This window comes from Chelonoidis abingdonii, chromosome 4 (genome assembly GCF_003597395.2).
Source record: "Chelonoidis abingdonii isolate Lonesome George chromosome 4, CheloAbing_2.0, whole genome shotgun sequence".
Classification (NCBI taxonomy): domain Eukaryota; kingdom Metazoa; phylum Chordata; order Testudines; family Testudinidae; genus Chelonoidis; species Chelonoidis abingdonii.
Genome location: NC_133772.1, coordinates 61,998,556 through 62,021,383, shown reverse-complemented (window position 1 = coordinate 62,021,383; position 22,828 = coordinate 61,998,556). Strand labels below are relative to the sequence as shown.

The window sequence follows — 22,828 nt, the reverse complement described above, 5'->3', positions numbered from 1 at the left end:
GAGATTTCCGCAACCTTTCTATAGTAACCCATTCCATTGCTCACTATCCTCCTAGTGAAATAGTTGTTTCCTGATATCCAACCTTAGACTCCCCCGCTGCAACTTGAGACCATGCTTCTGCCACCACCTGAGAAACAGCCTAGCTCCATCTCCTTTGAACCTCCTGAGGTAGTTAAGGGTGCTATGAATCCCCCTCACTCTTCTCTTCTGCAGACTAAATAACCCCAGTTTCTCGGCCTTCCGCTCATAAGTCATGTGCACCAGCTCCCTAATCATTTTTGTGACCTCTGCTGGACTTTCTCCAATTTGTCCACCATCCCTTCTGTATGGGGGAACAAAACTGGATGCAATACTCCAGGTTGGCCTCACCCAGTGCCAAATAGGGGATAATCACTCCCTCGATCTTTGGCAATGTTCCTACTAATACAGACCAATATGCCATAGCCTTTTGGCAACGAGGCACACTGTCGACTATATCCAGCCTTCTCATCCACTGTAATCCCCAGGTCCTTTTCTGTAGAACTGCACTTAGCAGTTGTTTCCCACCTGTAATATTTTGCTATTCTTCTTTCTTCCTTTTGTCAGGATCCTGAACTCAACCATCTCATGGTCACTTCTGCCTAGGTTGTCACTCACTTCTACTTCCCCTACCAATTCTTCCCTGTTTGTAAGCAGCAGGTCAAGAGGAGCATGGCCCCTAGTTAGTTCCTATAGCACTTGTACCAGGAAGTTGTCCCCAACACTCTCCAAAAATTTCCTGGATTGTCTGTGCATTGCTGTATTACTCTCCCAGCAGATGTCAGGGTGATTGAAGTCCCCTGTGATCTGGAAACTTCAGTTAGTTGTCCAAAGAAAGCCTCGTCTACCTCTGATCTGGTGGTCTTTAGCACACGTCCATCATGACATAACTTTTGTTACTCTCACCTCTAAACTTAACTTAAAGACTTTCAACAGGATTTTTTCGTTATGCTGTTTCATTTCACAGCTGTGGAATTTTTGTCTGAGTGTAGCATAAATGGGAGATATGTTTCAAAAATAATTTCCCAGTCTCATTTAATTTCCCCTACCACTATCTTTTATAGACATACTGTGGTAGAGACAGTTATTTTTCTCAAAGTCTATTGGCCAATGATAGGAAAGAGGGGTTGTTTTTTTTTTGGTTTATAAACTACTTTCAATTGGCACTCTTGCAAGAGCACTAATGATTCCATTTATAGTTCACTACAAGTTCCGCTCTCTCATCCTTGGCCTTTTGTCAAGTAGTGTATACATTTTTACTGTAAAACTAATGCCCTTTATTCAGAATATGTACCTTCTGTCACAACTAAAAATTGTGACCAAGGCTTTCATTTAAAGGTTTTTGGACAGCTTTTATTCTGAAATCCAACAAAGCTTTATCCAGCAAATCCATTTCTAGTCTTTGAAATAACTATCCATTAAACATTTCAGGACACATTTTTAAATATTAATTTAGGAGGCTTTGCTGCAGCTTATATGCATCTGAAAGTGTGTGTTTCGGGAAAAAGTAGTGGTTAGTGTTCTATTTGTCTGCAGCTACATTCTGACAATGAGGTTCCAATTTCAGAAAGTTTGCTTACTGTAAGATGCTGGGTTATGCAAATGTCCTAAGAATGACTAGGAAGGAAGTCTGTGATACACAAAAATCTTGGAGAGAGTGCCAAGTTTTAGAAGATTCTACAAGATTAAATACAGAAAATACTTTTAAATTAACTGTAAATGTGAGCATTTAAGCCATGAATTAGATAGGTAGAAAACAAAATTATTGCCAACATTAATAATTTGTTGAACTTCATCACAGTAAGAAATATTTCATACTGCAAAACAAGTAAATTAATAAAAAACAGATAGCAGGGGTTCTATCTGGGCAAATATAAGCCAGTAATAAAAATGCCTTTAAAATAACTCACATGAACAGAATGAAATTCATAGTAAAGAATAAGTTAAAACAAAACAGAGTACTAAGGCAAAGTGGTTAAGATACTAGAAATAAAGGGAAGATCTTACTATAAACTCTTTATTCTAGCACACGGAGCTTTAAGAAAAAACACTAAATATTGGGAGATTCATGAGAAAATTAGGAGAGTTGTCAACACTACTTACAATGTTACTGTCACAGGCTCAGGCTAGCTAAGTCTGGAACTAGAAAGCAAAGCGTCAAAGCCAGAAAGGAGAAAAGACACAGGAGCTGTGGAAGAACATAAGAACAGCTAGGCTGTGTCCATTTAGCCCAGTATCCTGTCTTCTGACAGCAGCCAATGCTAGATGCTTCAAAGGGAATGAACAGAACAAAGCAGTTATCAAGTGATCCATCCTGTCATCCAATCCCAGTGTCTGGCAGTCAGAGACTTAGGGACACCCAGAGAATGGGGTCGAATCCCTGACCATCTTGGTTAATAGCCATCGATAGACTTATCCTCCACGAACCTAATTCTTTTTTGAACCCAGTTATAGTTTTGGCTTTCACAATATGCCCTTGCAATGAGTTCCACAGATTGTCTGTGTGTTGTGTGAAGCAGTACTTCCTCCTTTTGTTTTAAACCGGCTGCCTATTCATTTCATTAGGTGACCCCCGGCTCTTGTACTATATGAAGGGTAAATAAAACTTCCTTATTCACTTTCCTCACATCATTCATGATGGAGGAGGACATACATCTCTCTTTCTAGGTCCTTATATCCAGGCTACATCTAAATCTTGTTATGCAGATGCAACCAACATCTCTAAGGCCTTGTCTACACGGCTACTTACAGCACTGTAACTTTCTTCACTCAAGGGTGTGAAAAAACATCCCCCTTGAGAGCAGTAAAGTGGCAGTGTAGATAGTGCTACAGAGCTGGAAGCCACCCTCCCAGCGCTGGTAGCTATGGCCCTCATAGAGGTGGTTTTATTACAGTGCTGGGAGAGCTCTCGCCCAGTGCTGGAGCCACGACTACACAGCCATGTTAAAGTGCTGCTGTGGCGGCGCTTTAACGTCAGCTATGTAGACATATCCTAAGATTATATTTACAGTGCAGCTGGGAGCATGTGTCTCCACCTGGATAGACAGACCCACACTACCTCTACTCAAGCTAGTTGCTAAAAATAGCAGTGGGGATATAGTGGCACAGTTAGCAGCTTGAGATAACTGGCCTAATCCAAGCCTGCCTGATCTCCAGGCCTAAGCTTGGGTGGCTGGCCCAAGCCGCTGCCCACATTGCAATGTCCACCCTGCTATTTTTAGTATGCTAGCTTGAGTCTAGCTCTCAGCTATTAGTGTAGATGTATCCAGTGATAGCCCTTCCTATTCATCGATACAGTAAAACATGTCCAAGTTCTCATTATCTCACATTCCAATGACTGCATCATTCTTCTCTGGCCTTGATTAATGCAACATTGTCCTGTTCATATCCATTGAGAATGCTGCTGCTAATCCCCCTTGCTCATGTCATCTCTCCATTGGGTCCCACTTCTCTATTGCATTAAACATAAGCTACTTGTTTTCATGGCTGATTCCCAGCCTACCTATCATCCCATTTGCTATACAGATGTTAACATTCACACCTCCAATTGGCCTATGATGTCAGCCTCCATTGTCCACTTGCTAAAATTTTAACAAGCACCTTCATGCTTTCTGAGAGGCTTGCACCTCATACTTGGGAGGAGTTCCCCATAAATATCAGCAAAACTAACATATTGTCCTGTATCTATGTCATATGTCAGACATATAATTAGTTGGGGAAGAGTCAACATAGTTTTTGTAAAGAGAAATCAGGCGTCACAAAATTTGCTAGAATTCTTTGAGGGGGTCAACTAGCATGTGGACAAGGGGGATCCAGTGGATATGGTATACTTAGATTTTCAGAAAGCCTTTGACAAAGTTCCTCTCCAAAGGCTCTTAAGCAAAGTAAGCTGTCATGGGATAAGAAGGATTCCTCTCATGGATTGGTAACTGGTTAAAAGATAGGAAACAAAGGGTAGGAATAAATGGTCAGTTTTCAGAACGGAGAGACGTAAATAGTGGTGTCCCCAAGGAGTTTGTACTGGGCCCAATCCTATTCAACATTTCATAAATGAATTGGAAAAAAGGGTAAACAGCGAGGTGCAAAATTTGTAGAGGATACAAAACTACTAAAGGTAGTTAAGTCCCAGGCAGACTGCAGAGAGCTACAAAAGGATCTCCCAAAACTGGGTGACTGGGCAGCAAAATGGCAGATTAAAGTCAATGCTGATAAATGCAAAGTAATGCATATTGGAAAATATAATTCCAACTATACATATAAAATGATGGGGTCTAAATTAGCTGTTACCACTCAAGAAAGATCTTGGAGTCATAGTGGATAGTTCTCTGAAAACATCCACTCAATATGCAGTGGCAATCAAAAAAGAGAACAGAATGTTGGACATCATTAAGAATACGATAGATAATAAGGGAGAAAATATCATATTGCTTCTATATAAATCTATGGTACTCTCACATCTTGAATACTGTGTGCCGATGTGGTCACCCCATCTCAAAAAAGATATATTGGACTTAGAAAAGGTTCAAAAATGGGCACCAAAAATGATTAGGGGTATGGAATGGCTGCTGTATGAGGAGAGATTAATAAGACTGGTACTTTTCTGCTTGGAAAAAAGATGACTATAGGGAGTGGGTGAGGGTCTAGTAAAATCATGAGTGTTCAGGGAAGTAAATTATTTTAGTTGTAGCTGCGTCTCAATAACACAAGAACTATGTGTTTCGAGTCCACCAAATAAATTAAGCAGCAGGTTTCTAAATGATACAAAGGAAGTATTCTTCTACACAAACGCACAGTGCACGTGGACTCTTTACTAGAAACTAAAATGAATTCTTGAAGAGAAACTAAATGAAATTCTTGCTTCAGTCTTCATGGTGAGGATGGTTAGTGGAGATTCCCAAACCTGACTGGCCTTCTGTAGGGTGACATCTAAGGATGGTTACAAGACAAGGTTGTGGAAATCTAATTGAAAACTTGAGACAGTAACGAAGCGACCTGTGGACCATGATGGCATTCACCCAAGAGTTTTGAAAGAACTCAAATGTGAAATTTGGGAACCTACTAACCATGGTTTGTAACTTGTCCTTAAGGGGTGCTTGACGTGAAGCGGAAGATAGCTAATTGTAACGCCAATATTTAAAAAGGGCCTCCTGAGTGACCGCGAGATACAGACGGGGTAGGTCTAATGTCGTACAGGCAAATTGGGAAACCATAAAAAAAGATTGTCAAGAACATAGAAGAACACTTGTTGGGCAAAAGTCAACATGGTTCTTGTAAAAGGAAATCATGTCTTACGAATCTATTAGAGTTATTTGAAAAGTTGACAAACATGTGGACAGGGAGGGATCCAGTGGACATCAGTGTACTTAGATTTCCGAGAAAGCTCTTTGAAGGTCCCTCACTCAAAGGCTCTTACATAATTAAGTTGTCATGGGTAAGAGGGATAAGATCCTTCATGATACTGAGAACTGGTTAAAATTACAAGGAACAAAGGGTATGGAATAAATGTCTAATTTCAGAATGGAAAGGGGTATCTAGTGGTGTTCCCAAGGGTCCCAAGTGATTGAGCAACAAATGGCAATGAAATAATGGATAAATGAAAATATGCACATTGGGAAAAACCCCAATTATACATATCGTGAATAGGGGCTAATTTTAACTTACAACTAACAGGAAAAAGATCTTGGAGTCATCATGGATAGTTCTCTGAAGACATCCACGCAGTGTGCAGTGGCAGCCAAAAAACCAAACAGAATGTTAGGAATCATTAAACAGGGATAGAGAATAAGACGGAGAGTATCTTATTGCCTTTATATAATTCATACACCACATCTTGAATACTGTGTATAGATGTGGTCTTCTCATCTCAAAAAAGATAGACTGGCATTAGAAAAGGTTCAGAGAAGGGCAACTAAATGATTAGGGGTTTGGAACAGGTCCCATATGAGGTGAGATTAAAGAGGCTAGGACCCTTCAGCTTGGAAAAGAGGAGACTAAGGGGGGATATGATATAGGTATATAAAATGCATGTTGATGTGGAGAAAGTGAATAAGGAAAAGTTATTTACCTGTTCCCATAATATAAGAACTAGGGGCCACCAAATGAAATTAATGGGCAACAGGTTTAAAACACAGAAAAGAAAGTTTTTCTTCTCACAGCGCACAGTCAACTTGTGGAACTCCTTGCCTGAGGAGGTGAAGGCTAGGACTATAATAGGGTTTAAAAGAGAACCGGATAGATTCATGGAGGTTAAGTCCATTAATGGCTATTAGCCAGGATGGGTAAGGAATGGTATCCCTAGTCTCTGTTTGTAAGAGGATGGCGATGGACGGCAGGAGAGATATCACTTGAGGGAGGGATAGCTCAGTGGTTTGAGCATTGGCCTGCTAAATGCAGGGTTGTGAGTTCAATCCTTGAGAGGGGCCATTTGGGGATTTAGTTGGGGTTTGGTCCTGCTTTGAGCAGGGCGTTGGACTAGATGACCTCCTGAGGTTCCTTCCAACCCTAATAATCTATTATTCTATGATCATTACCTGTTAGTTCACTCCCTCTGGGGCACCTGGCACAGGCCACTGTCGGTAGACAGTATACTGGGCTGGATGGACCTTTGATCTGATCCAGTACAGCCATACTTATGTTCTTAAATTTTTTAATGGTGAGACATTGGAACAAGTTACCAAGGGTCATGGTGGATTTTCCATCATTGACCATTTTTAAATCAGGATTTGATATTTTTGTAAAAATATATGCTCTACAAATTATTTTGGGAAGTTCTATTATCCTCTTTCAAATCCTGCTAAAAACTCTTTTTTCCCAGGATTCCTACAGAAAACTTGACAACTTCAAGGCTGCTGGTGTGCTGAGACCACTGTCTATCACGTTGACCAATGGTGACTCATTGTTTCCTTTACTTCCCCTACCCACATCTAGTTTCCTTTGCTTTATACTTAGATTATAAGCACCTTTGGGGTGGGAACAGTCTTTTTATCCTGTTTTTGTCAGGGCTTACCACAAGGGGATCCTGAACCATGATTAGGAAGAACTCTGAGGTAGTATGGCGATACAAATATTTCATAAAACCCAGGATCATATTTAACAGACTGCTGCTTTACACAAATTCACAAGTACTTACGGCACAAATTGAACATGAGATGGGCATGAAACTTATCAAACAAAGTGAATTAATTAGAGACATTTTTAACATTGCGTTACTCCAATCTTACAAGGAAAGAATAGTACTGAAGCTGAGTACAGCAAGATAGGTAAATTTTTTGGCTCTCATAATATCAGCCATTACATTATTAATAGAGGTTAAGGAAAGTTTGTCTTGGATAACAACTCTTACTACACAGTACAAGCATTCCCCAGAGTTCAGCTGATTACAAGGCTTGTGATACGACAGGATAGGATAGTAATTTATGGGGGATTCCTGAACCCACAATAATTTATTAAGATATGCTGTAAGAGCATGCATTTCATCTACATCTCAGCAGATTTGTCCAGCAAACATTCCTTGAGCCTATCTTTCTGTCATAGAAAACTGGGTGTTTTTTAGTATACATCTTATCTAGCTTTTGCGTTACAGATAAGACAGAGCTTCTGCAGTTTTGAAGAAGCTAATGAAAAGTACCATTACACTACATCCATGAAGTCCTATGAACTTTTCTTTGGGTTGGGAATAGCATAGGCTACTGGAGTTCTAACACACACTGTTCTTTATGCAGTAATTTCTTTTCCTGATGCAGATTCAGCACCATCCAGAGGAGTTTGGTTGTGTTCTGGGCTTCTAATATGGCACTATCTTATTTGTCAGGGGAAATTTACAGGCACATTAACATGGCTGACAAACAGTGAGCTGCAAATATTTCCAGGGGAGACATTTCTTTATATAGTGTTCTAGGATTCTTATTTTCCAGCTATGCCAATGCTATCATTTTTAACTAAAAGCTGAAAAAGTAACAAGTGAAACTGCAAAGAGAACTGCAGTTAAACTTGGGCAAAGTAGTGGTGACTGGAAGCCTTTTTGTGAGGACTCTCTTCTACAGACCTCGGTACAAGGGGTAACTACATATGGAAGATTTTAATCAGGACTATCAAGTGATTAAAAAAATTAATCATGATTAATCACATTGTTAATAATAGAATACCATTTATTTATATATTTTTGGATGTTTTTTACATTTTCAGACATATTGATTTCAATTACAACACAAAACAGAAAGTGTACAGTGCTCACTTTATTTTTTATTACAAGTATTTGCACTGTAAAAAAACAAAAGAAATAGTATTTTTCAATTCACCTAATACAAGTACTGTGGTGAAATCTCTTTATCATGAAAGTTGAACTTACAAATGTAGAATTATGAACCAAAAGAAAACTGCATTAAAAATAAAACAATGTAAAATTTTAGACACTGCAAGTCCACTCAGTCTTACTTCTTATTCAGCCAATCACTAAGACAAACAAGTTTGTTTATATTTGCAGGAGATAATGCTGCCCGCTTCTTGTTTACAATGTCACATGAAAGTGAGAACAGGTGAGAGCATGGGACTGTTGTAGCCGGCATTGCAAGATATTTATGTGTCAGATTTGCTATAGATTCATACGTTCCTTCATACTCCAACCATCATTTCAATGGACATGCATCCATGCTGATGATGGGATCTGCTCAACAACAATCCAAAGCAGCGCGGATCAATGCATATTCATTTTCATAATCTAGTCAGATGCCACCAGCAGAAGGTTGATTTTATTTTTTGGTGGTTCAGGTTCTGTAATTTCTGCATTGGAGTGTTGCTCTTTTAAGACTTCTGAAAGCATGCTCAACACCCTGTCCTGCTCAGATTTTGGAAGGCACTTCAGATTCTTAAACCTTGGGTTGGTTAGAAATCTCACATTGATTCCTTGCCTTTTGCGACATCTACAGTGAAAGTGTTCTTAAAATGAACAACATGTGGTGGGTCATCATCTGAGACTGCTTTAACATGAAATATATGGCAGAATGCAAGTAAAACAGAGCAGGGGACATATACTTCTCCCCCAAGGAATTCAGTCAGAAATTTAATTGACGCATCTTTTTTTTAACAAGCGTCATCAGCCAGGAAGCATATCCTCTAGAATGGTGGCTGAAGCATGAAGGGCCATATGACTATTTAGCATATCTGGCATGTAAATATCTTGCAATGCTGGCTACAAAAGTTCCATGAAAATGTCTGGTCTCACTTTCTGGTGACATTGTAAATAAGAGGGCAGCATTGTCTCCTGTAAATGTAAATAAACTTGTTTGTCTTAGCAATTGGCTGAACAAGAAGTAGGACTGAGTGCACTTGTAGGCTCTGAAGTTTTACATTGTTTTGTTTTTGAGTGCAGTTATGTAACAAACAAACAAATCTATATTTGTAAGTTGTACTTCAGGGGTGGGCAAACTACAGCCCACAGGCTGGATCCGGCCCATGGGATTGTCATTCCTGTGGCGCTGCGGGGCTAAGGCTACCCTGGCCCCACCGCTGCTCCCAGAAGCTGTTGGCATCACATCCCTGCAGCCCCTAGGAAAGCGAAGAGCAGAGGGTTCCGTGAGCAGCCCTTGACTGCAGGCACTGCCCCGTGCAGGTCCCATTGGCTGGGAATTTGGAATCGCGGACAATGGGAGATTCAGGGGAGGTATCCACAGGCGAGGGAAGTGCACGGAGCCCTCTACCCCCCCCACCTCCCAGGCCGCAGGGACATGGTGCTGACTGCGTCCAGGGGTTGCATGGGGCCAAGGCAAGCAGGGAGCCTGCCGTAGCCCCGCTGTGCGCTGCTGTCATCCTGGAGCTGCTCAAGGTAAGCTGTCCCGAGCTGAAGCCCGCACCCCGAACCTCTTCTGCACCCCAACCCCCTGCCCTGAGCCCCCTCGTACATGCCACACCCCATCTGTGCCCCAACCTCTTTCCCTGAGCCCCTTCCTGCACACCACATCCCCTCCCACACCACACATTCCCTCCTGCACCCCAAACCCCTGCCTTAGCCCTATATTCATTGCCCTGCATGCAATTTCCCCACCCAGATATGGCCTGAGGACCAAAAAGTTTGCCCACCCCGTTGTACTTTCACGACAAAGAGACTGCATTACAGTACTTGTATAAGGTGAGTTGAAAAATACTATTTGTTTTGTTTATCATTTTTACAGTGCAAATATTTGTAATAAAAACAATATACACTTTGATTTCAATTACAACACAGAATACAATATATATGAAAATGTTGAAAAAACGTCCAAAATACTTAATAGAATACCAACTGAAATTTATTAACAGTGCAATTAAAATTGCGAGTTAACTGTGATTAATCGACAGGCCTAATATTAATATTATTTTGTATTACACGCTCCCAACATCTGATGCACATTGAAAGTTACAGTTTGGTACAACTGACTGACACTGAAAATACCATATCCCTAAAATTTAAACACCTATATGAACTGCTTCTCTTTATTTTCTAAATGGTAGCACAATCAATTCTGGGCAAGTCTTGTCCAAATAAGAGATCTGAATACTTAGGTAATGTATACAAAGACATATTAAAAGAGGAGAATCATGTATGTAACATTGTCAATCAATTTGCAGTTGAGTATGTTCAGACTGATTGAATGCTACTTTTCATAATGGTATGGAACTGGCCTATTTTCTAAATCTTATTAGAATCTGTTCTTAGTCTATGTGAACTATGCTGTATGGGGCCATACAGCTGTGAGTTCAAAAGAATGATCCAGGTGATTGTGCAGACATGCAGTCATTTTACACAGCCTTCCTTTTATACTTGCATCTATTCAGGGAGAGGCAAAACAGTTTCAAATTTAAAGGACTGAAGTAATTCTGGAATTTATTTCACTAACTGAAACATTTTTATCATGCAACTTTGGGGTAATATTATACCTTGATTGACCTAACATTAACCAGAGTCCTCCAAGTACTTTGTGGGAGGACGGATGCTTCTTAGTCTATGTGCAATTTGCTAATTTCTCCCTAAATATGTCATTGTGCAAACAGAATGAATAAGGAGTCAGTACATTCTTATTTGCTACATCCACTAATATAAAACATTTTATGAAAAACTTACATGTTGAAAAGTAACATGGTGATGACTAACATCCAAGAAGCCAATCAACAAGACCGTTGATTAAAACGGTTTATATTAAAATGAATATTAAGTGGGAATACATCTTATTCCTAGATAACCAACTAAAATTGAATGAATGTCCAAATAAAGTACAAAAAAAAGTCTGAAAAGAAGGCCATCCAACATGACAAACATTTAATTAAACTTATGTGGTATAGCAAATAAAAATGTGCATACAAAATGGAGCTTTTGAAAGATGAAATCTCACCATCTGAAATGGTTCTGACTGTATTTATCCTGTAGAGCCATTCAAACAACATTTTAGTATTAGGCTTATTGACTACAATGTAGGTATCAGATAGGCACACCTATAGTAACGTAAAAAGTATGTTTTTATCTGAAAAAGACAATTTGTAAAATTGGTCAAAATATTCTGATTTGTATGGATTTTCCCCCTCTTGCTTACTATACTGTAAAAGTTTTAATAGTCCCATTCAGCTGATCACTGGAGCTCAGGAGTATTAAACTATTATTTTTGCTTGCTATATGAGAACAAGTCATTACGAAGACTACAATTAGTGCTTTCAGTATATACAGATGTTTGATATGCAATAGAAATATTTACACTAAAGATAAGGGACTAGAGCAAAATATATTTTACAATGGAAGTGACATCACCAATTGGATTTCCTTGAGTAAAATGCTCAAAATAGAATTTGAGTAAAATTCTCAAAATAGAATTTCTCATTGAAAACAGAGCACATACCTACTAAACTGACTGATCTATAGTAGTTGACTAATGAATTTTAAGTCTATACTTGCCAAAATTTGTTATCGATCAACTGTTTTACCAGATGATTTTATATATAAATAGTTTCAGTGCAACAGTGATTTAAAGAAGGAGTTTAAAGTGTCACTTCAAATAAAAGAGGCAGGAGGTTTTGATCAACCTTTGGTTTGCCCAGAAGACTTTACCCTGAGGAACTAATTTATCAAGAGGTGAGTGTACAATCATAAAGAGATTTACAGAGGTATAAGTTAATGTGAAAAGCAAAATGCAGTATTTAGCAATCATGAGTCACAGCCCAAATAAGTAGGGTTTGTGACAAAGACACACTGATGAATTGGATTAGTTCTAATTGAAGTTTGGGACAAAATAATAACTAGGATTCTTCTTCTTCTAGAACTCATGTTAGTACATGCAGGAGGGGATATTTCTGGAAACTGTGCTAAATTAAGTCTGCCAGGTTGTTCTGCTAAAGTGAAATCAAATATTAATGTATGCATCTCAATAAACATTTCTGGGCTACAAATGATTGATCCAATTACTACACTAATCATAAATTCTGATTCTTTTAACAACTTTCTGACTCACGGAATTCCGAATTGCAAATTATGTCTAGTGAATGAATTTCAGCTATTGAATATTCATGTGACCCAGAGGGATCATTATGGTGGGCAATTTAATGACATTCTTATAACAATAGTTATGATGTGAAAAGGCTAGAAAACAGTTTGCATTCATGGGACTGGCATGTTAGTCATTATTAATATTTTATTCAACATGAAGGAAGTCAGTCATATTAGGACAGGGTGAATGAGCTCTTCAGTATATAACAAGTCTTTTAAATAAGGCAGAAAAATGTTTTTCCTGTTTTAATCATTTTTTTTAAACTATCATACAACTATATTCCCATTGTCCCTGCCCCACACAAGAGTAAATTGACTTTACTTTTAGTATTTGTCACTAGGGAAGGTAATGGATGCCATTTTTTCCTGTAAATCAATATTGTTCTCTCACTACTAATGCACAGTAAGGCTTCAGGAAATGGGATGCCTGAAACCATGCCAGGAACGTCCTCATTCACAGAAATACTTGTAAATACCAGTTATGGCCCTCAACTTAGCTTTGTGCATCTTTCCCCCATGCACCCCCTACCCCCCATTCTACACTGTGAATAGTATGGGTCACTCTATTACCCAAGACCCTAAATCGATGAAATCTTAAGACTATGTTCATGAACTTATACCTATTCTGTATCTTGAATTTTACACATCATTTATGTTTTATTCAATGACAGCTCCAAATAATTTTAGATTCTGTTCAACATACACAAACTGCAACCAAATAAAATTATCTTCTAACTTGTTCCTAAAACACTCCTTTAGCCCATAGGAAGATGACAGATTTTTCTCAAAGATTAATTTGTAATTGAAGTAATTTCAAACCAAAGAATTAGTATATTTGAGCAACTTCTGAAATGAATGTGTATTTTGACTGTTGAACAACAACAACAGTATACACTTTGCAAATTTTATGTTTTAATGAGAAAAGATAAGGTTCTGTTTAATGCACAAAACTTATATAGCAATTCTAGGCTAAGGTTTCATAATAAAATCACTAAAGTTCGGAGATGCAAAAGGTAAAGTTCTGGGAACAATGTCATTTCAGCCATTTTGTGCAATCTACAAACTTTATGCTAAGAAAAAAAGCAAATATTAAGATACACACTTTAGGGGAAAAAATTGGAAAATATTGCTTATGTACAACATGACCAAGTTACTATTGCTGTAAAAAAATTATATTTCTTCATTTTTGCAGTTTTGGTTGTGCAATCTTGATATTATAGATAATTCAGCAAAGTTAGATTTTTTTTTTTAAAACACAAAAATACCCGCCTCAAAACCATTCACACTCCAACAGTGGAAAAAACGAATTGAAGTACCTTAGCTATAGCATTTATTTCCTATAATGAAAATAAGCAAATTGCATAAGCAAGTAGAATTGAAAACATAGGGAATCAGGAATTTCTTGCCTATGGTGTTTATATGAAATTTTGCAAGGAAGGTTTCAATGTGGTTTTTAAGATAGCTATTGTATGCTGATAAAAGTAGTTCTTTTAAACCTGCTATGTAATAGAGATAAAAAAGTATCAGAACTTTCGGTTGCCATCTCTGCCAATGCAAGATTGCTCCAGGGCTTTTTCTAATCTAACTTTACATGATCAGAGGATACAGTTTCCACCCATTGGCGGTGTCAGTAATACTAATGACACCAGTAGTGTGTGCATGTGGGGATATGAGATCAGCATAGGGAAAAGAGCTAACAGATATCTGAATATGCTTTGCAAAAGATGGTGAAAGGCTTCTAAAGGTTTAAGGAAATCCATGTTTGCATTGCTTTCCCTCTCAGTCCTCCAGAGAAGGCTGGCTGGCTGGCTAGATGGGGCATGGTCGACCCACAATGAGCAGCGTCCTGTGACCCACGCAGGCATGGCATGACTGATTTGCAGCACAAGCAGGCTTTGATTAGCCTGGCAGTTATGGCATGGCTGACCATGGCATAAGTGGGTCTGGTGAGCCTGGCATTTTGCACCTTCTTCTGCCAAACTTCTCTAGGCTCCTGATGTTCTTCCAGGGAGCCTACAATGAAAGCTGCTGAATGTACCAAATACATACCTTGGTTTCAGAAGGGCTTTCAAAAAAATCCTGCTGCAGGGCCCACTTGATGTTAAAACAACAGCTCAGTGACGCACAGAATCCTTTCTTGGTTGTTTTGGTTTCTTGCTGCCCTGAACAGGAGATCTGGTAAAGACTTCCTGCAAGCCACTGGAGGCAATTCAAACTGGCTAGCTGGCTGGGTATTCAGCAATATAACCATTCCCAGTCTGCCTGATTGACAAATCTGGTTAATGCCCCCAAGAAGCAGCAAGCTCAAGAGTAAGAACCATTGTAATGGATCTTCAGACTTTTCCTGTGAATAAGAGTTTGTGAGTGATTTCTCTCAGAACCATACCAGAACACTTTCTTAGAAAATTTATAAAGTAAAACAGGCTGCTCCTCCTGACCCAAGTAACTGAAAAGCAGGGGAGAGAAAGAAGTATCCCACAGATGCTTAAAATCTTAATTATACTGTCTCCTCATTTCCAGCAAGCCTAGTTTAAATCCCATAGCAACCTATGAAAAACTAGTGGCTTGCAACTGTAATTCTTTCCTTGTCATAGAATCATAGACTCATGAAATATCAGGGTTGGAAGGGACCTCAGGAGGTCATCTAGTCCAACACCCTGCTCAAAGCAGGACCAATTCCCAACTAAATCATCCCAGCCAGGGATTTGTCAAGCCTGACCTTAAAAACCTCTAAGGAAGGAGATTCCAACACCTCCCTAGGTAACACATTCCAGTGCTTCACCACTCTCTGAGTGAAAAAGTTTTTCCTAATATCCAACCTAAACCTCCCCTACTGCAACTTGACACCATTACTCCTTGTTCTGTCATCTGCTGCCACTGAGAACAGTCTAGATCCATCCTCTTTGGAACCCCTTTCAGGTAGTTGAAAGCAACTATCAAATACCCCCTCATTCTTCACTTCTGCAGACTAAACAATCCCATGTCCTCATATTGCAATACTTCAACTGCTTTAGATTGCTAGGTAGCATGATTATCATGTGAAAAGTGTCACAACAGAGTTTACTTCCATCATTTAAAGCATACCATTTTAGTTCCACATGACAGCTATTTTATAAATTAATGCGACAGAAGCATCAAGTATTAATTTCCAATTTTTTAAAATTATAGCTTTCTTATTGTTTGTTGAATGTGTCAGCCATTGACGCTACCTTGATTTGACGGTAAACTTTAAAAAAGTTTCACATTTCCATTTTCTTAACAGACTGTAAGCAAAAGGACAATGTTGTAAAAAAGAAAAAAATTTCCTGCCTGGTGTTTTATGACGTGAAAAAGTCAGCAATTTCCTTTGTGGCTGCAGACATTGTTTTTCTGTACTATTTCAGTTTTACACCTACGCTGACCATAATTACTTGTAGATAGCTAGAGTGACATATTTGGAACTTTCATTAATGGATAATAAATGATAATTAGAATCTTCTTAGTTCAGTCAAACAAATGTAATAACTTTGTAAACATATACTGAAAAGGAAGTTATATTTCCCTAATATATCTTAATATATGACCCATGAGTGCTGGCACAGCATGATTAGCATATTTAATCATAATAGTATTTCATTTCTGCAGGAAGACATTTATAATACCCCGCCCCCCACAATGCTCATTCTTTGAAAGCTATTCATATTTAGATGCGAGTGCAGTAAATTACATCTACTAACAAGTTGACCTAAAACACACCCTTCCTGTTGGCCTCCCCAGACTCATAATACTTTATTAAAACATACTGTATACATAATTCAATTTAATGTGAATGAAACACTTTATTACCACCAATTCACTTCTCCAAACACAAAGCATTTAAAAACAAAACTTCAGAAACATTCAAGAGGAAATACATATTTATAAAATACTGTAGATTTTAAAATTAATTCTCTCAACTTATGAATGAAATTAAAAATAAAAATCAAGCGCCAAAAAATGAACAGTTATGTTTTACTGTTGACAAGTAAAGTCCATGCAATTATGATGCATGTGAAATATGGATTTTAAAATAAGGAATAATGACCACTGTGTAACAGGTGGTCACTGTTGTTCAGTCTTGATGCAAAAGCCTATTTCCTTTCCAACATCTTGAACATATTATGAACTAAAATAAAATAAAATAAAATAATCAATGTACCAAATACATCTGTATAAATCTTCCTTTATATTTGTTTACTAAAGATCTTAGTCAGGTCAGGTATTGCTAAATGATTGCCAAGCATTCTTTTGAAATGACTTTTGGGAAAAAATGAATTAGTTCTGAGAAAACTTATTTTTGGGGGTCTTTAAAGAATAAGACAACACTGCATCCTTCCCATTTCTGTCTCACCATTTTGTTCCCTCTTTAGTATAGAGAGAATTATGTTTTTCTATGCTAATATTGTTCTCTAACCTACTTTTTGTTTCTTAGAAGCTTTGTTATCTACATTTTGTGACAAAAAGATTGTCTCCTCAAGCCTCAACTTGGAACAAAATTGGTGACAAAGTTAAATCTGTAGAAGATTTTGAAAGCATAGCCATTCCTAAATAATTTTACCTTTCTGAATAGGTCTTTTAAACACAAATGCAGTACAGGCCAACAAGAGGAAGAGCCATCTTCATGAATTTTAGAACTATGCAGTGAAAGTGCAGGACAGACAAGCTACTTTTCAGCCAGGAGAGTAATAAAAGACTCTGATTGGTGGTGCTCACTGGCAGTGTTGCCTAATGGTTAGGGCACAAGATCTCTACTCACCTCACCTTCAGTTTCTCTCATTGCCCATTATCGTGTCCTATGCCAGATTGCCTTTTGGTGGGTGCCACCCTGATCCTCTGGTCAGGTCTCCAACGAGATGCATCACTCTCCAGGGTTACAGAGTCCCAAGGAAGATATTGGGTCTTACAGCCTCCCAAAGGAAAGCGGGGTGGGAGAGGACTGTTTAGTGACCCCTGAGGATACTTAGTTCCAGCCAATGCAGCTTGCAAAGCCTTTACCTTCTCTGGGTTTCCCCAACAGAGAGTCTGGAAGAGAGGGTTTTCATGCCCTCTGTAACAAGGTGGTTGGTAGGGAGCCCCCTAGTTGGTAGGGCTCTGGGCCCAGCCCATCTGAGAAGCAACAATGCCCAACACCCAGGAGCACCTTAAGGCTGCCTCCTAGGCCACTTCCTACCACTCGTTACCCCACCAAAGTCTTAGTTTGACACGATAACACAGAAAAGGTAAAGAGCTCAACCTTCAGCCCCTCTGGGGTCAGCAGGCTGGCTTTCTTCCAGAGAAAGGTTTCTGTACCATTCTTTTTCAGGAGCTTTCAGGGTAAGTCTCTCTCCTTGCCCTGTCCAGCCCCATCTGTGCTGTCAGTCTCCCTTTTAAACTCCACCTCCAGCTGGAGCATGCACTGCAGGAGGGGACGGAGAAGGCTGCCTGGGCCTCAAGTTGCTCCTTAACCCCTTCAATTCTGGTGTAGGGTTTATACATTCCACCACAAAAAGTAACTAATTTCCTTCCAAACACTGCATTTTTCCATATGCATCAGGAAATGCCTAAGGTATTTGGAATATTTATTAAATTTACAAAGAAAAATGGGCAATATAGGCCCGATGGTTTCAAATATGGGAATATTTTAAGCAACGTATCATTATTGTACCAGGGATAATAGTGGTACCATTAAAAAAGAAAACTATTCAAGAGAAGGCTTCTCTTTTGAAGGTCACTCTCAACTTAAGTTATATGCTCTCACCATTCCTCTTAGTACCATCTCAAGTAAATATATCAAAAATCTGATGTCACTTTTTGCACTCTGTGTACTTTTTGGATTTCTTTCAGCATAGACAATGAAAATCAATTAAGTTAGTTTTAATTTATTTATAGTTAATTTAACTTTCAGGTTCTTAATACAGCAATGATTGGCAGTTTTATGTCATATTTTATGGCTTGACTAATTTTTTAAGCTGTTGTAGAACAGTGCCTAACTGCTAAGCTTTAGATAGTATATAAATAATCAGAAAAAAGAGCCCATTAAAACATGTGGATCATCTTGCTATGAAGAAAAATCATTTCAGGATAGGCTGCCAACAACTTAGCTGCTCAGGGGAAAAAATATGGTTCTTGGTGAAGAATAAAAATCTCCAGTACTCTGGAAAGGAAACTGGGGACATCTCCTACAAGCTTTACATCATAGTTACATAACTAATCAACCCTCAAGAGGAAATGAAAAGAGTGCATGCTTAGCTAAATGAACTATGTGAAAAACATGTGCTGCTGGAACTGATTGCCTTTCGGGGCAATGCTACAAAACTCTTCCATTAAGAAGGCAGTTTCTTCCATGATTTGCATAGAGTCTACAGAAAAGCACTGAACAAGATCTACTTGGGAGTTTCCAGGTCAAGTACCATGTCTGCATTAAAAAGTCAAGATTGGTGTAAAAAAGCATCACCTCAACTGAAACAAGTGGTTTGCATTCGCGTAGGTAAACCTGAAATCCAACAAACAGAAGTGGGTTATGTTCACCAAGGAACACTTGAAGCCTTTGAACAGTAGACAAATTGAGAATGGGGAATCATCCTCAACTAATCCAAACACAATCCCTTTGAACGGTGTGGAAACCTGAAGTCTATCCTTATGATTTTGGTTCAAAAGCACGAACGGGTTTGAATTCAATAAGAGCAGGATCAAACTCTAAATGTATATTTAACGCCGACAGCCCCGGTGTTGGTGGGTGGGATTGAATCTGGGACCTCTAAAGCTAAATGAATGAGCCTATACTACATGAGCTAACAGCCACATAGCTCTTAGCTAAGGCTGTGGCGGACTCATTAATCTCTAAGTGGTCTTGGTGCCACTAAAGGGGGACAGAGCACCATACCCCAAAAATGTGTGGGTTACACACAGGATTTGTAGAGAGGTGGATGAAACAAAAGTAGATATGTTTTGTTCCACATGGGAAAAGTGTTTAGCTTGACATGGCAGAATGGCAGGGAATAGAAGTTACAGAAAATGATAGCTGAAATCTAAACAAAACTCATCACCTGTCATAAATACTCTGAACACTTATGGGCATATCCATACATCACCAACATAAAAAACAAAAACTTTTCCAGATATATACATGTAAGGCTTGTAACAGCTGTATCCACCTCTTATTTGAAAAAAAAAAAAAAAATGTTTCACGGACCATTTACATGAAACACTTGCAAAGCTAATTTTAATTACATTGTTATTTAAACTAAAAACAAGAAAAAGTAGGCAAATCCACTCATTTATATGTAGAGTGAAACATCATATTTTAGTTTGTAATGAGAAGAGAGCCAGTTTTCATAACCAGAAACTCCACCCCTCACCTTGAAAATGCAGTGGTTCAGAATAGTGCACTCAGATGATAGTTATGAAAAGTTTAAATAAGTTTATCCCACCAAAACAGATTTAGGAGGACTATAAGTAGACCAAAATCCCCACACAATAGAACAAAACTAGTTATTGTTAAGGCTATGAGTCTATCACGGCGGTCAAGGATTCCGTGACTTTCTGTGACCTCCATGACTTTTGCAGCGGCCAGCAGCAGCAGTTTGGGTGTGTGGGAGGGAGCTCAGGGCTAGGGACAGGGAATTGGAGAGTGGGGGGGGGCTCCCCAGATCCCAGTGGCATGGTCCTTCTGCAGCTCCTAGGCGGTGGAGGAGGCCTACACTGCATGCTGCTCGCAGGCCTCCCAGCTCCCACTGGATAAGGCTCCTGGCCAATGGGAGCTGCAACAGCCAGTGCTAGTGGCGGGAGCAGCCGAGACCCTGCCTTCGCCACCTAGGAGCTGTAGAGACGCGGAGCCGAATAGGAAGCCCCGACAATCCCCTCCCCAAGTAACAGCAGGGGTCCCGGGCCACGCACCGTGGTCTGACGCCCTCTCCCCCAGGACCAGCAGGGGTCCCAGCCCACATCTCCCAGCACTTGCAGCGCCCCTAGACTACCCCCTCCCCCCAAGCACTAGCAGCCCCCTGCCCAAGTTTTAGTCAGGGCAGGCATTTTTAGTAAAAAAGTCACCGACAGGTCACAGGCCCATGAATTTTTGTTTACAGTCAATGATCTGTCCATGACTTTTACTAAAAATACCTGTGACTAAAACGTAGCCTTAGCTATTGTCACATTTGACTATTACGTGAAAGCCAAGGGTTTTTTTTATGACTCTTGACTGTTTACAGATATCTTTCATAAATTTAAATGGACAACCACTAAAGTTAGAGGACACTCAAACAGATGAGAGAAAAAGACAGCTGATACAAGTGGAGAGAAGGTACCCATAGAGTTAAAGATGAGTATGTAAATATGGTGGCCTTTAGGATCTGCTTTTCATAGATTATAAAAAGTTAATGTTGCATCATTCAAACTGTTTGATCAGCGATTATGTTTTCATGTCTGATTCCTCTTTGCTCTATCCGATTTGTTGGAAGTTCATTATTTTTTTTTATAAGTAAAAGAAAGAAGAAATATACGCAATTAAAATAACCCCCCCACCCCCAAACCTTAAATGACCTGCCAAGAAATTGCCGACGTTCCACCAACTTTAGCAATACCTGCAAAATGCCTGATTCATGTCAACAAATAGCCAGACTAAGAGGGGCATTTGGCAAGTTAATTCAATATTTTCCTCTAGGCTTCCCAAAATGCCCAAACCTACTGATTACTGGTTTACATTCAGAGTTCACTGTGTAGATTATACCACAATTATGGAAATTCAGTCAGATTAAAGGAAGATTAAACTGAACAATCCAAGGGTGCCACTGTATCTACTTAAATCCAGGCAAAAACTGAAACCAGATGCTTAGACATAATGAACGGTCCATCTTCTAGCAGACATGGCATTTTGAGGCAGGTTTGAGGACAGGGGGAATTGTCTTTCCTCCATATACATTTTCTCTGTATCCACAACAGTAGCTGATTCATGACCACCATTTTGCACCAAAAGTTTGGATTGTGTTTGCAAGATTTTTTTGGGATAGATGGCAATTTAACAGACACAGTTCACATAAAAAATGCAGGCACTGCCAATCTATATTGCTAAATATGAATGTTAAGTAATCTATCCATATCAATCATGGCTTTTTGAGAAAACATTGCATATTATTCTCATTAGAAAATTTAATTATATACTTACGGCAAGGTGTATTTGGATTGCTTGCAAGTTGTGGAAATGCCAGGATAACAGACAGCTCTGGTTGATCATTTTGTTTAGGTTCCTCTTCAACAGGTTGGTCAGCCCAAATTACCGTTTTTGGTCTCTGAATCAGCTGTTCAACCTCCTTGAAGTTAGCCTCAATGACAGCATTTGCCAAACCTGCTTCTTTTAAGGTGAAGTACTGTTTTCTTAGAACGGGAAGCAAAGCATTTAGAACTCTACAAACAAACAAAAAACCCCAGACAAAGATAATTTTAAATGAAAGTTTTAGTCTAGTCAACAGTAACCTAGCTATGAACTACGACATAAAAACTACTATTAGCTGAACCCCTGCAAGTTTCTCTCCTTCCTCTGCAGATTGTGGCCTGGGTCACTTGCAGGTTTAAACTAGAGAGTGAGTAGGCAAGATTCTGTGGCCTGCAATATGCAGCAGGTAAGACTAGTTCATCACATTGGTTCCTTCTGGCCTTAAAGCCTATTGTTGATTTAGTAGCCTTATTGTTTGATTCAATTTGAAAGAAGTGTAATCAACTTCTGAAAAGTACTAAAACTCCATGCAGAAATCACTGCTAATTTAGGTGGTGGTCTGTTCCCTGAACTATTAAATATGATGTATATGAAAATTCTTTATCATCGAAGTAAGTAATATTTTCATAACACTGTGCAATACACCAAAACATGAAAAATAGCACAGAAGTATGGTTGATATATTTTGATAATATTAAAGATATTATTAGAGGGATAATATTTATTTTTCAATTATATAGCTCATCAGATAACCAACACAGACTTTTTTTTAATTCAATTATTTTTCAATCAGGCACCAGAGTGGTGGTGGTCACTTTTTATACAGCATCCAAAATGTGGGCCAGAGTTCCAGTTTCAGGTTTGTAAGTTTGTGTGGCTTATTCAGCACTTGTGTTGTTTGCAGTAATGGCATTTAACATGGATAGTTGATTTTAAAAAATCTGCTCAAAGCATCTAATTTTCTTGAATCCCATTAGCTGTATAACAGCTTCTGCATAACAAAAGTAGACTTCGCTTATCATTAAAAGCCACTTAAGTCTAAGGGTATGTCAACATAGGCTAGCCTGTGCACAGCTTTTGCTATCTTAACTAGCTTAAAT

The 22,828-nt window shown here is 38.9% G+C and overlaps 1 protein-coding gene across 1 annotated transcript in view; it reads right to left on the bottom strand.

Moving 5' to 3' along the window:
• Positions 1–22,828, bottom strand: part of KIF18A (kinesin family member 18A) — a 144,534-nt gene that overhangs the window by 39,675 nt on the left and 82,031 nt on the right. The window contains exon 12 of the mRNA XM_075065226.1: positions 21,681–21,919. Coding sequence (XP_074921327.1) covers positions 21,681–21,919 — 239 coding nt within the window. The remainder of the gene's footprint in view (positions 1–21,680; positions 21,920–22,828) is intronic.